At 51.9% G+C, this 13150-nt stretch overlaps 2 protein-coding genes across 2 annotated transcripts; one reads left to right on the top strand and one right to left on the bottom strand.

Annotated features, from left to right (window-relative positions):
• Positions 1–5055: 5055 nt before the first annotated feature.
• AQR (RNA helicase aquarius) lies at positions 5056–9569 on the bottom strand (the record flags this gene model as incomplete). The annotated part of the gene is made up of 5 exons (XM_032026310.1): positions 5056–5513; positions 5566–7820; positions 7868–8687; positions 8744–9231; positions 9286–9569. The coding sequence occupies 5 exons, from the start codon at positions 9567–9569 to the stop codon at positions 5056–5058; spliced, it is 4305 nt and encodes a 1434-aa protein (XP_031877218.1).
• Positions 9570–10209: 640 nt separating this feature from the next.
• Positions 10210–13039, top strand: CGGC5_v001288 (Uncharacterized protein; the record flags this gene model as incomplete). Its single annotated transcript, XM_032026309.1, has 5 exons — positions 10210–10497; positions 10557–11369; positions 11422–11577; positions 11636–12538; positions 12590–13039. 5 exons carry the CDS (start codon positions 10210–10212, stop codon positions 13037–13039), a joined length of 2610 nt encoding a protein of 869 aa, XP_031877177.1.
• Between the last annotated feature and the right edge of the window lie 111 nt (positions 13040–13150).

The following is a 13150-nucleotide window of genomic DNA, read 5'->3' as shown; positions in this document are numbered from 1 at the left end:
CTCAGACAGGCAGGCACTTAGGTACCGTGGTAAGGTAGGCAGTGTGTTCATCATGAGACCAAGACAGAATACAAGGTGGATGGTTTGGGTGCGGTACTACGGGTGGGTAGGCTTCTATCGATATGAGGCAAGAGGAAACAAAACTCGAGGCAGTGAAGTTGTTGAGTGATTTGTTTCTTTGGTGCAGCGGCAGAGGCTCGGCTTAAACCCAAAGTTCCCCTTTGCAGGTCCTCCCTCCCTTTTTTTTTTTCCCTTTTTTTTTTTCCTTTTTTTTTTTCCTCCTTTCCCTTCTCTTTCCCCTTCCTCCCCCAAATCTGCGGTCCTTCCCGGTAACAGCGCAGATGAATTAATCATCATTGCCGGTAACGGTCGGGCAGCTGCGCTGTGGTTGCCTACTTATCTATGCGTGCACTTGAAGCAAGGTAGGGAAACAAACGCCGCCTCATGCAGAGTTCCCAGAAACCTGTCGGAATGGACAAACACATTGGTCTTTGCATCTATCTGTACCGGCTTGTGGTTTGTTGAGCAGATAAATTACAGGTTATTCTTGGATCAGCCTCCTTTTCCAGAGTTGTCTGTCCTACGGGGTGCCTGGGCAGCGGGAGCACAAGCTACTCAACCACCTTAGGTACTCATGGTACCTACCTACCTATCCGTACATTACCTACCAACCTTCCTGCGCATCAGGCGGGCAGCGTGCGAGCCGACGCCAGCCCCAAAATGCCACCTACCGACAGTAGTCGTATCTCGCACAGATATGTATGATGACCTCCCAGGTGCTCTCCTCGTTGAGTACTGAAGGTAGGATAGATATGCCGTCTGTAGCAGGAGCTGCCATTCTTGAACGACTGAAATCCCCTAAGATCCCACGTCGTAGCATTATGGATATTTGGCCGGGGTGCTCGCCAGTCAAAACCAGCATGCAAGGGCCGACGACCGACACCACCGAATCCGTGGATGTCGGGCCAGATTACTTGCATGCCTTTCCCCAAGGTCTGGTTCACCTGGGCTACCTTAGCTCGGGGTACGGACACATGGAGATACAGAGCACGAACCACCGACCTCCATTAGCAATATTGGCCTCACCTCAGCCTCTCAGGTTATCCTCAATATGATCCTGAGGTAGTGCGGTTCCAGCCCGACCATGTGCTTCAGGCCCAAGTTCCGATGGTGCAGCGGGTGTCAGTCATCGTTGAAGCGAAAAAGGAGACGGGGTTTGGTTTCCGCGTGTGTATCCTGGTCATCGCCGTCCACTCTGGCACAACTCGGGTAGGACCCTTCTTTCATGGCAATTAGCTTTATTGTTATTTTTATTTTTATTTTCTTATTGCTTCTGTCTCCGTCTTGCGCTCAATATCGTAAACCATGGCCGAAGTTGGCGAGGATAAGTCGTCTCGAATAGTTTAGTTCTCGATACTGTCTGGTAGATTGGTTTTACTGTTCCTTCCTTCTTCCCCCTCGTGAAGGCCCTTTTTTTTTTTTTTTTTTTTTTTTTTTTTTTTCCCTTATTTGCCTGTTTCTTCCCCTTTCTTGAATGCGATGTCACCTGGGCTGTGTGTCGGGAGGTCGGCAAGACTGTGTGGAAGTGCGAATTTTCAGGTCAGCTGGTGGGTCAGGTTACAGCTACGGTGCACCACAGCACCATAGGTACGGATACGTAGGTAGGTAGGTAGAACATTCAGTCCTTGAGGAAACTGTCGGGAGCTCAATATGAAGTTGGAGGAGTACCCTTCCATAACGTACCGATCTGCCCGAGACCGGCAGTTTGGTATGAAGATACGAACATCAGATGTTTGTTGCCTGTTGCCCTTGTGTCTTGGACAGAGCCTCGACCACAGAATGCTACCTAAGTATCTTACCTACTAGAAACAGGTGTTGACAGAGACCGTCATAAAATCCGCTATCAAGTAGGTGGGTTCCGTACGGAGTACGCAGCAGTAGAGTTGAGTTTGCACTGCAAGAGTGCCTCACCTTCTTGCCATGCAATGCCAATCAGGAAAGATGAGAGGTGTTTGCTGCCTGGAGTGGTCTCTCATCCCAAACCTGCGCCGTCACTGATAGTCTGATACTTAGGTGCCAGATGCCAGACGTCCGTTCCGGTTGCAGGTACGGGCTACGGAGCAACATCACCTCGGTCTGCAAGGTGTTGCAGCTCTGAAGCCTGAAGCATTGCTACCTGACCTGTCCCCATGCAGCCCTTACACGCACTCACGGCGGCACCGGGGAAGGGACAGTGGGGGAGAGGGAGAGAGAGGAGTGAAGCGGAGGAAGGGGAGGGAAAAAAAAAGAAAAAAAAAGAAAAAAAGGAAAAAGAAGATGGAAAATAAACCCGGCCAGCAGAACAAGAGGAAAAATTTCAATTGCTCTGGAGGTCGGTTTCAAACACGGACCCTGGACAATGGACAAGCAGGGCTGGACAAGGGCACCCCCAAAAACCACTACCCTAGTCGAGCTCGCACCCCTGCAGATGCCGGGCTTCACGGAGTGGCTGACACGTGCACTTTGCCATACATCATTGTCCTCATCTTCTTTTAAGAGGTCTTCGTAGACCAGACTGCTCTGAGCGACTATCTTATTCCAGGAAAATCGTCATCGCTGCCATGGATATTTCAGAGTACCAATCCCAATCCGATCCCAACTGGACAGCGGACGGGCTATTCTGCAGAGTTCACAGCTTTCGCTGTTGCCACCGTAGCCACCGACTGGGTAGGTCCGGAGGCGATAGCAGTCATACACCCTCGCTTACAGTGTCCGTAAGCTCACTTGAATGACTGTCGGCCGCTGATCCTGATACGACAGGCTATGGTCTGATCTTGCTGGTGTTCTCACCCGTTGACACGCCCAAAAGAATTCCCCATCACTACGCCCCAGGTCGGCATCGTTTTCCCATCAATCACTCATCACACGTGTCGACGCGTCGAGATGGGTAAATGAGAGCACGGCCTACAAGCCGAAGGAGATGAGATGGGACTTCCGACGGGCCTGCATGACTGCAACGGGCACCCACACGCCGCGCTGCTTACATGTATACTCCGTCTTAATGCCCCGTCTTGCGAGGGATCTGCGATATGCCAAGGTACCTGGTCCATTGCCCAGGCAGGCACCAGACCCTGGTACATTTGCCCTAGGATCGCAGACGAGACCAGACCAGACGACACAGACCATCTGTGTAGGACGCTAACGGGTCTATGGAAGTTTGCCCGTGGTTGCTCGTGAACCAGACACCCTACAAAACCAAAGGGACTAATGCTTAAACTGAGGAACTTACGACCGGGCTTGGATGAAAGGGGCCGCGGAACGGGAGTTGTCGAAATAGCCAAAGTACGGCGCGCAAAGTGATCCCGTCGTTGAGGACCAATTTCTCATTCCACCGGTTAATTGATTGCATGACGTACTAACACGACATAGCGTGGTGGTCGTCGCGTCCAACATTACAATCGCTCCAGTCAGCCCCATTAGCTACGTCCCGCTAGGTACATAGGTACTCTTCGTCTTGTCGTCCCTATGCTCTTGAAGTGCGACTCGTCGATGATTTGCCAGTCGTTCTCGCGGCGTCCTTTTCCTGCGTTTCCATTAAAATTATGGCCGATTGGTGGCGAGTCACGCGTGTCAGACGCGTTGACATACATCAGTTTAGATAAAGAGGTTTCCACAGCGGTGGTTGACATCAGCCTGTTGCCGAGCGAAGATGAACCTGGATAAGCACACTTTGGTGACAGGAGGCACTCGAAAGTTGAAGCAGGTAGATTAGCTAATGACGACGCTTGGGAAGCCTCTGCCAATTCTGTTGCTTTCCCCCGTCCCAGGAGAATGAAAGTACAGCGCTAAAGGGCGGGAGCACTATTTTAGACGTGGAGTGTTTGCTCCCAAGGGGCTTGTTGCTTCAGGTTTGGGGCGAGTCATCTCTCTCCACCAAAAAAAAAAAAAAAACATCCCATCGTTGCCTTTCACCTAGATGGCTGTACGGAATTGTTGCTCTCTTTCTCTCATTCATTGAGTGGTCGCACACTATTCGTCGGGAATTTTCTATTCCCCCTGCCACCTGCCAAGTAATGACATGTTCCCGTGGTCTCCATGACACGCATACTCGTGCAAGCTGACTCTTACAGTTTTAACTTAGTCGTCTCCTGTAGCCACAAAAGGTGCCTTGAACATATCCCAACATCTAACCAAGCATCCACGACCCGTTGCCACTCGCAAACCCTGGGCTGATGTTGTCAGCTTGCACTGTCACTGCTGGCGCGTTCGCTCTAGTCCCCAAGAAAACCCCGTCCTCGCCCGGCCTCGTTTTGTCCCCGGCAAGTCAGGCAAACTTCTACAATACACCTGAGTGTCGTCACCATGCATGCTACAGCGAGTTCCTTCCCCGCTATTGAGGTGGTGGTCAAGACCGTAAAGGGCGACGTCGCGCGCACCGCCAACATATCGCAAGCCACCCCGTGGACGGCTTCGCATGTCCCATCTGCCGCTAGAAAATATGGTGTGTTGATTTGATACACACGAAGACTAGGGGCAACAGAAGTTTCCCAAGACTGTGTTCTGAGACTGTCCGTCCCCTGTTCCGGCGACTGGTCGTGCTACATTACCCTACCTCCATTGTTAGATCACAGATCCATTCATTAGTTGCCTCGTCCTCTCAGCGTCAGGCATTCGACGACGTATCCTGGAAAACGGCAACACTTTTTTGTTTCTTTTGTTTAGCTTGCAATCAGCATATACTACATACGGGCCGTAGGCAAGAGCATCGTCACGAAGCGGATGGAAACGGTGTCCCAGACATAGCAAGAGAAGCCGGTGGGATGGTGAAATCCCGGATGGCCTGTTGCATCAACATTACTTTGAATCTTTCTTGGTCCATATACATGTCCAGGGCTTTTCCTCCCTCGTTTCATAGTCATAGCATAACCTCAAAACTTCGACTGGGAAAAAAGCCATCTCGGCACGTTGATAATCAGATCCGCCCCGCTTCGACTTCTACTGATCGACACGCTTGCATCTTATCGGCAGGGGTTGTCCATCTCCAGATGTCCCCAGAGATGCCCCGCCGCGTGCTTGTCACGCTTCGGCTTCCTCAGCATCCTGGGGCTCAACGTCATCGTCTTCCTCTGCCACCTCTTCAACGTCGTCCAGAAGGGTCTCTTGTATCTCCATCTCGACCCCACCAGACATCGTACCCTCCGCCTGCATTTGCTTGACCTTGGTGTTGGTCATCTCATACACGTACTGCCCAAGATGCTCCACTCCTTCCATACAGGCCTCCCCAGGTACCGCGTCCTTTGCGATACCAGCAAGCTGTCTGTCCGCCGGCCATAATTCGCCGGTAACTAGCATGAGTTTATCAGGGCGAGCCAGAAGCTGCTCGAACGCCTGTCTAAGTTCATAACAAGCCTCGAAGGTCTCACGACGGCCAAGGATGTAGAGGCCTAGACGCGCGCGCGAAAGTGCTACTGTCATGCGGCGAATGTCTCGCAAATATCCAACTTTCGATGTACGGGTCAGCGACAGAATGACGTCTGTGGGCTAGTTAGTATCAAGCTGGCATCATCTGGTTTGTTTCCAACTTACAGTCGTTCTGCTCACCCTGGTATTTGTCCACGGTTGTCACAACCTTGGGCATGCCAAAGATCGCCTTGTTAGCGCATCTGTGGGCTAAGACATCCTTTACCAGGGCTCGCTGCCCAGCGTATGTCGTGAGAATGCTGATCTTTAAGGCAGGATAGCCTAGTAGACGCATGTACTGGTAGACAGCCACCGCATACTCTGCTTCTCCCAGATTCTGAACAAAATGGGGTGTAGGCTCTGTCTCTCCACGACCTTTGTAGTCAGGGACATTGATGAACTGGTAGTCGTATTTGAAGCCCGCATTCGCCGTGGTGTACTCGCCTTCACTCTCAACATGTGGCAGATTGCCCAGTTTGGGGTACCGCCACGAGTAAAGGCTGGCAATAGATGGACGAGCTCTTCCTTGTTGATCCAACGTGATTGTGGGTACCCCAAGACGAACGAGTCGGGAAAACAGAGACTGCTCAAGGTTTGTGTAGTGGCGGAAAGCTAGGCTCTGGATGACAGGAGAGTTCTGGAAATGGTCACCGCAGAGGACAACTCTTTGCAGAGCCATTTGTCCATTCTGGGGCTTCTGCATCGCCAGCGGGATGAAGTTCTCAATTTCGGTGATTTGCGCAGCTTCTTCCATGACCACATTGTCGTAGTGGAAACCAAGAGACGCAATCTCTGCCCGCCTCATAGCTGCATGAGTCGATGTCATGGCAATCACGCGAGCCTCGTTAGTGAGCAAGTAGTTTGCCTTGTCTTTCTCACGGCGCAGGATCTCGAACGGTATCGCGTCAGCCAGTTCGGAGAAGATCTTCTCAATGTGACGGTAACATCCAATGGCGATTTCGAGAACGATGTCCCGGTCGGCGTCTGTTGGGAAGAGTGGTGGAGGCGCATCTGAGAAGAAGCGATGGAAGGGGAAGGCAGCGACAATGTTGGCAGCACTTAGTTCCCCGTCCTTGGTCACTTCAGTAAACTTTGCCCACGCTGGCTTGACATAAACAGAGTTGAAGTATCCAGCAGTTTCAGCGGAATTGCCATGGGCGCCTGGGGCTCCGAGACTGATGGCCAAACGGTTGACCTCCTGCAGATATCGATCTCGGTTCTCCAAGAAAGATTCTACCCTTCCATGTTTGCTGAAGTTGCCCTCAGTGTAGAGCTCTTCTTGGCCATGCCCAAGGCGGAGAAGATGGCGCTCGTCAATGTCGAGGGCCACAATCTTCGCAAACAATTGATTCAGAGCTTGATTGCTGTGTGCGATGAGTAACGTCTTCTGCTGCGGGAAGTTGTGGTAGATGTTATTGATGATTTGTGTGGCAACGTCTGTCTTTCCCGTACCCGGCGGACCCACGATGACCGTAAGCCCAGGCTGCGTTCCTGAAGTGATTGCTTCTACTTGCGAGGGAGTAAAGCGCACCGTGTTCAGCTTCGGTGCGTCGACGGGATAAGGGCCCATGTTCGGAGGTTTGTAGGTCGACACCTTGACAGTCTCAACATCTGCTAGCAAGGCCGGCTCAACACCACGGCGGCGTTTTTTGGAGGGTTTTGACGGTGGCTCGACGATCGGTTTTTCGGCCGTTTCCAGCACGTAAGGCGGGCCAAAGCTCCCGGTGACATCGTCGCTTGGCTCAACGATCTTTCCGGGCAAGCTCCCCGTAAGATGCTGCCAGTCCAAGAAAGTATCGCGGTAGTCGATCGTCTTAATTCGATTCGGCAACTGCTTGTACGTCGCTCCAGCTGGGTCGCCGTACCCGAGGAAGACTTCATGAATCCACGAGGCAATTGGAACTTCGGAAAGCGTCAAGCTACGGATAGACTCCAAAACTGGCTTGAAGTTGTTTTCCCTTCCGCTACGGCGCATGATCAAATTGACCTTCGCATAGGCCTCGGGAGGGTTTGCTGATGATTTTTCAGCATCCAAAGCGTACGTTCTGGAATCCAATTTCAACTGCAGCCTCCGCCGGATATCTTGATAAGCAGAACCAGGACGCACGACCTTGCCCTTATCGTCTGTGATCTGGATGATTTCAGCCGACCGGATGGAGATAATTCCAAGCTTTTCAGCCTCAGAATGTGAAGCGTCTCCGTTGGTGATGCTGTTAGCAACGGGTGCCTGAACAGCAACAAGGAAGACCACGTCGTCAGTTCGTAGAGAATCCCACTCGCGCCTGATACCGTCATTCAAACGACGGACATCAATCGAGATCTCTGCCCGAACCAAAGATGGCTTATCATCACCTACGAGCGCCGGAGCGACTTCGAGGATGCTGGGTGAGTTAGTAAATGGTCTCCAACACACAACGCCATAACTTACGATGGTTTTGTTGTCGGCAATGCCATCTTGGAGAAGCCTTGGAAAGTCGTCTCGCCGGGTCTGCGGCTTTCGGGGCGAAGACGTCGGATGGCTGACTCGACGTCTTTTCTAATGCCGTAAAAGGACTCGGCGCGGTACAAGACCAACGACCTCCACAGAAAGTCACCAACAGACAGATACTGAAGGTTGAGTTTCGGTAGAGCAAGTGGGTGAGAACCATTGTAATCATCGGTCCTCATGATGTTGTTCTCAAAGAGAGACTGTTCAGTTGGGACCAGGCTCATGCCACGTGCTACTTCTTGGAAAGTCTTCCGCCTCTCAAACGTGGTCAGAATAACCTCGATGAGGAATGTCCTGTCGATGTTCATCTTGAAGGAGTCAGGATAAGTGGTCCGAAGACGGAGCAACCGTGACAATTCCACTATCTCTTCATCGATCAAGGGTTCCAACAGGCTCGAGAGCTCATCCCTTTTGTCGATGGAACCATAGTTCGATAATGCAAGCACCGTAAGCTTGTCTTTGAAATGCTTTAGCGCCACCTTCTGTAGTCGTGACAGATTTGCGCAATGCTTGTCGTAAGATTCTGTCCGGCTGAGCTGCGCGCCCGTTTGGTCATCAATCGTGAAGTACGTGTAGTGACGGAGAAGTATATGGAGATCTCGCAGCAGGCTTCTGTCTTCGTCATTGAACATGGGAGACAGCCTCATGGCAGACAAAACATGCAGATCGATCAGTAGAGAATTAACGTAGCGCCGAGTTGGGAGCTGGCTCTGCAAGTCGGTCAAGAACTCGACGAGGCGTTCGCAGTAGAGAACCTGATCTGGGCTTAATTAGCACAGAGAAACTCTCCTCTATTCCCCGACGCCGAAATCATACCTGGCTTTGCGTTTTCTGTATAGATCAAACTCAAGAAATGCAGAATCAAAGTGTACAACCATGACCGATCGAATCGCAGCTTTGCCTTCGTGGCATCGTCAGCAGCATCGTATCTCTTTCCAGCGGCCCGCCATGCTTTCCGCACATGGGGATTCTGCTCGAGCTTTTCTTCCCGCAGCTCCTCCGTTGACAAGTTGTGCCAGATCGAGATAGAGACCAACGGCGCGCACTCCTTTCTCACGATAGCACAGTCGAGACTCTGGAACGCCGAGATCAAGAAAGACAAAAGGTGGGTTCTAATCGTAGGTGAGAGTGTCTGGTCGAGTGTCATCGAAAGAACTCGGCGGAATAGACTGGAGAAATCGTCGGGTCGATCTTCAAATATGCTCCAAGCCTCAAGCTGCTCGCGGCGCTTCGCATTGACGAGGAGAACCACCAACAAAACGTGGTGATTGGACGATTCTTCTGTATATCCAGGCCATAGCCAGCTTCACACTCTCGTTAGTCAAGGCTACCATCAGCTTGCATGTATGTTGGCATACCTTTCCAGTGTCTGCAAGCTTTCCAATGTCAAGATCGACTTATACGGGAAGCCATCATGCTCCAAAACATCCCAGATGTCTTGCTTCAAAACATCGTTCTTGACCTTGACCTTGGCTGGCTTCTTGGTAGCCTTGAGCCAGTGCTTCTTTGCTAATTGAGCAAAAGAGCTCTCGCCCTCGATATCGGCGACGGTCGGGCGATCGCCTGGAGCCTTTGTTTTGGATCGGGTAGACGGTGCAGCTTGAGCATCGCCGCTCTTCTTCTGCCGCTTGGCTGTGGGCATTTTTGGCGATGTTGATCAAGACAAATCGGGCGCCAAGATTCGCGGTCGCATTCCGAATCGAGAAAATAGAGGTACGGGGTCGGGTCGGGATGCGCGCAGGCGCAAGTGTTGACAATGTCGAGATGCTTAGCCTGAGAGCTCCAAAAATTTCAGCCTTGCATTTCTGGCAGTTCCTCCACGCGACGCGATCCTTACCCTGCTGACTGGCTGGAGGCACCTAAAAGTACCTGCTGGGCCAGGCCAGTTGGAAAGTTCCGTTAGATAGGTGTGCCTAAGGTACCTTACAGAGCCTCAACTTTAGCGGATGCCCGATACAGTGTACGCGCACGGGACCGCGACGGGCCATTAGCGTCTCTGCTTCACTGCACCGTGTGTTTGTTTCCACTGCGATACCTATTACCTGTGCTCTGAACAATCGATCCTTGAAGGTGTGCAGCTCTTTCACTTCTCAGCCTTGCGCGAACATCACCGCTGTCAACTAACGTACATACACCAACAAATACACCAACAATTTCCACCACCCATATCCACACGAACCTAGGACAAACACATTCAGGTGGTACTTCCTTGCGAATGGCACGCGCCATCGATTTCATCCGCAGCTTCTGATCCGAGCACTATCTGCCACGCGAATCTCGAGATGCCGGCCGCCGTTGCGTCGCACCGACATGAGGTGCCTGGAGTTGTTTCCTTCGCAAAACTGCTGGAAAGTCTGTTGGCCCGGTCAACGGAGGTCAAGTCCACGCCCGCAATTGAACCCGCACTGCACAAAGCAGACTTTGGCGATCTTGACAACCAGCTTGGCTATGTGCTGGAGATCTCGCAGCCTGCCGGAGAGGAAGATGCACCCACTACCGGCGCCCAGAGCAAGGCGCAGCAATTCGCCATAATTGAGACTGCTGTGCGGGACATGTTCAGCAACCTAATTGTACATCAACTTCATAAGCAATCCTGGAGTCAAAGCTAACAAGCGGCCGTTGCCGACAGGCTACAACACCGATCGAATCTCCGGATTTCGTTAAGGTCTGGAATCTTTTTGATTTGCTCATCATACTTTCCGACGAAGAGAAATGCGATCCCGCGTTATTGTTCTGGTTGGTGGAGGAGCTGTTGGACAGCCAAACTATTGCCGGATGCCGGAAGATATTTGATTTCCTCGAATCGAGGCGAGAAAGGATCACTGTCAAGCACTTCAAGCAAAAACAGTTGGTCATTCTGCGCAGCTGTAATGAGCTTCTGCGCCGTCTTTCTCGCGCGGAGGACACGGCATTTTGCGGACGGGTGTTTATCTTCATGTTTCAGAGCTTTCCTCTTGGCGACAAAAGCTCCGTAAACTTGCGAGGCGAATACCATGTTGAGAACGTGACTGTTTACGATGACCTAGGCGCCAAGGACGACGACGCTGCCGGTCAGATGGACGTGGACCCGCCCAAGGAGGTTGCCGATGTGGACGCGAAATCCCAGACGAAGGCTGTCTCGTTTGATGCCAAAAAACCAGTCCAAGCCGATCAGCCACTCGACCCAGATGTGTTGTACCCTCTTTTCTGGTCTCTCCAAGAGACATTCAGCCAACCAAAGAAGCTCTTTGAACCAGATAACCTGGCAAGTTTCAAGCGCGGCTTGGAGGCGACCATGACCTCCTTCCGAGCGATTCAAGCCGAGCAGGGCCAAAGACCGCCCAAGGCAGTAGATGAGGCCCAGCGAAGCTTGAAGCGGAAACGAGAAGACGCAGAAGAGGGTGACCTGGCAAATTCATACAACCCAAAGTACCTGACCAGTCGGGATTTATTCGAGCTAGAGGTATGTTTCGGCGCTTCGATGGGGCAGAAATCGTGCTCATTGCTTCGCGCAGATGAGCGATATATCGTTTAGAAGACACATCCTCGTTCAGTCTCTGATCGTCATGGACTTCCTTCTATCCTTGTCTAGCAAAGTGAAGGAGAAACTAGCCGGCAATGCGCAGAATAAGTCGGTCATCTACGTGGGCCAAGTTCTTAGCGACGAAGATGTTAGTAACTCTTGGTTACCCGAATCCAAGGCTCAGGAAAGCTACTAACGCGTGGCAGACGAAATGGGCGACGGAGACGAAGAGGGTCATCGTCGAGAAGTACCTCAAGCATGGGACTGATGGCCCGTACTTCAGCCGTGTTGTTGAGACTGTTCTCGCTAGAGATAAGAATTGGATTCGGTGGAAATCAGAGAACTGCCCATCGATAGAGCTGCCGCCAGTGTCTCCTGAGACATTTCTCGAGGCGAAGAAAGGCTCACAGCGCACAGCTACGAAGAAGCGTCTGAGATCCATACCAATGGGTTCTTTGCCCCTTGGCTTCCTCGAGGAGGGCAATGAGGAGACGGCGATGCAGAAACTCAAGGCCGAGGAGAGATACAGCTTGCCGGAGCTGGAGGGGTTCAAAAGGAAGATAGCTGACGATGACTTCGAGATCGAGATGCCCACGAACAACCAAACAAAGGCCGCTGCCGTCGAGAGCAAAGCTAGCAAGAGTTGGCGAGCTCTCAGAATAGCAAGCAAGACAAGGCTAACTTTGTTTGACAACATTGATGACCCAGACAAGATCGATGCTATATTCGAGGAGCCTGTTGATGCAGATGAGGCCGATATAGCTGCGGAAGAGGCCCCCAATAGCGACGAAATGCCAGCAGACAAGCGGCCCATCATCATATCAGGGCCACCAGGAGCTGGTATGGCATCTATCTTTGGCCTATTGGCTGAGAAGCATCCTGGATCGTTTACACGAGTGCCTCAACACACCACCAGAAAGGCGCGAGAAGGCGAGGTGGGAGGCCAACACTTTCACTTTGTGGACGCGCAGGCCTTCAACATGATGAGAGACGGCGATGCGTTGCTGGAGTTCACGACTGTCGGTGACGTGGACTATGGTACGAGCAGGAAGGCTGTAGAGACCGTTGTCGAGGGAGGAAAGGTCCCGATAATGCACATGGATAGCGAGGTAAAACGTCACCGCCATCCTCGTCTTCGAACGTTTCTAATCATTTCACAGGCTGTTCAACAGGTCCGGGACCTCGGCTTCGCGGCTCGGTTTGTTCTCCTGCTACCACCTAGTAACGACGTTTTGGAAGAGCGGTTGAAGAAATCTGGCAAGCACAAAGACGATGTGCAAAACATCCTCTCCAAGTCTGCCCCCTATTTTGACACGGAGTCAAATGTCAAAGAGGGCTTCGACTTGGTTCTGACGAATGAGGATCTTGAGTCAACCTTCAAGAGTTTCGAGGGTTACATCTACAGCACGCAAGAGGAACATGTTGCCAACGGCCAAGCTGGTGATGGAGATAAGCCTGTAGCGGACGAGGCGGCCGAGGCTGACGCCGATGCACCCATGACTGACGCACCGTCTGATGTACCGCAAGCCGAAGAGCCTGCGCAAGATAAGGAGGCCGAGGTGGAGGGAAAAGCCGACCAGTCTGAGGAAGTGAAGGAGGCGGCATCATAGAGTACCCCGCGCCCAAGTGGCTGTAAATTATAGATACTCATAACTGAGGTGGCAGATGTTTGATACCCAAATACTGATAAATATCCGCTTCTCGGACTCACCCGTCGACCC

Source organism: Colletotrichum fructicola (assembly GCF_000319635.2).
Source record: "Colletotrichum fructicola Nara gc5 chromosome Unknown KSG_Nara_v1_contig01, whole genome shotgun sequence".
NCBI classification, from domain to species: domain Eukaryota; kingdom Fungi; phylum Ascomycota; class Sordariomycetes; order Glomerellales; family Glomerellaceae; genus Colletotrichum; species Colletotrichum fructicola.
Note: the sequence above shows the minus strand (reverse complement) of the source record. Positions and strands in the feature narration are given on the sequence as shown.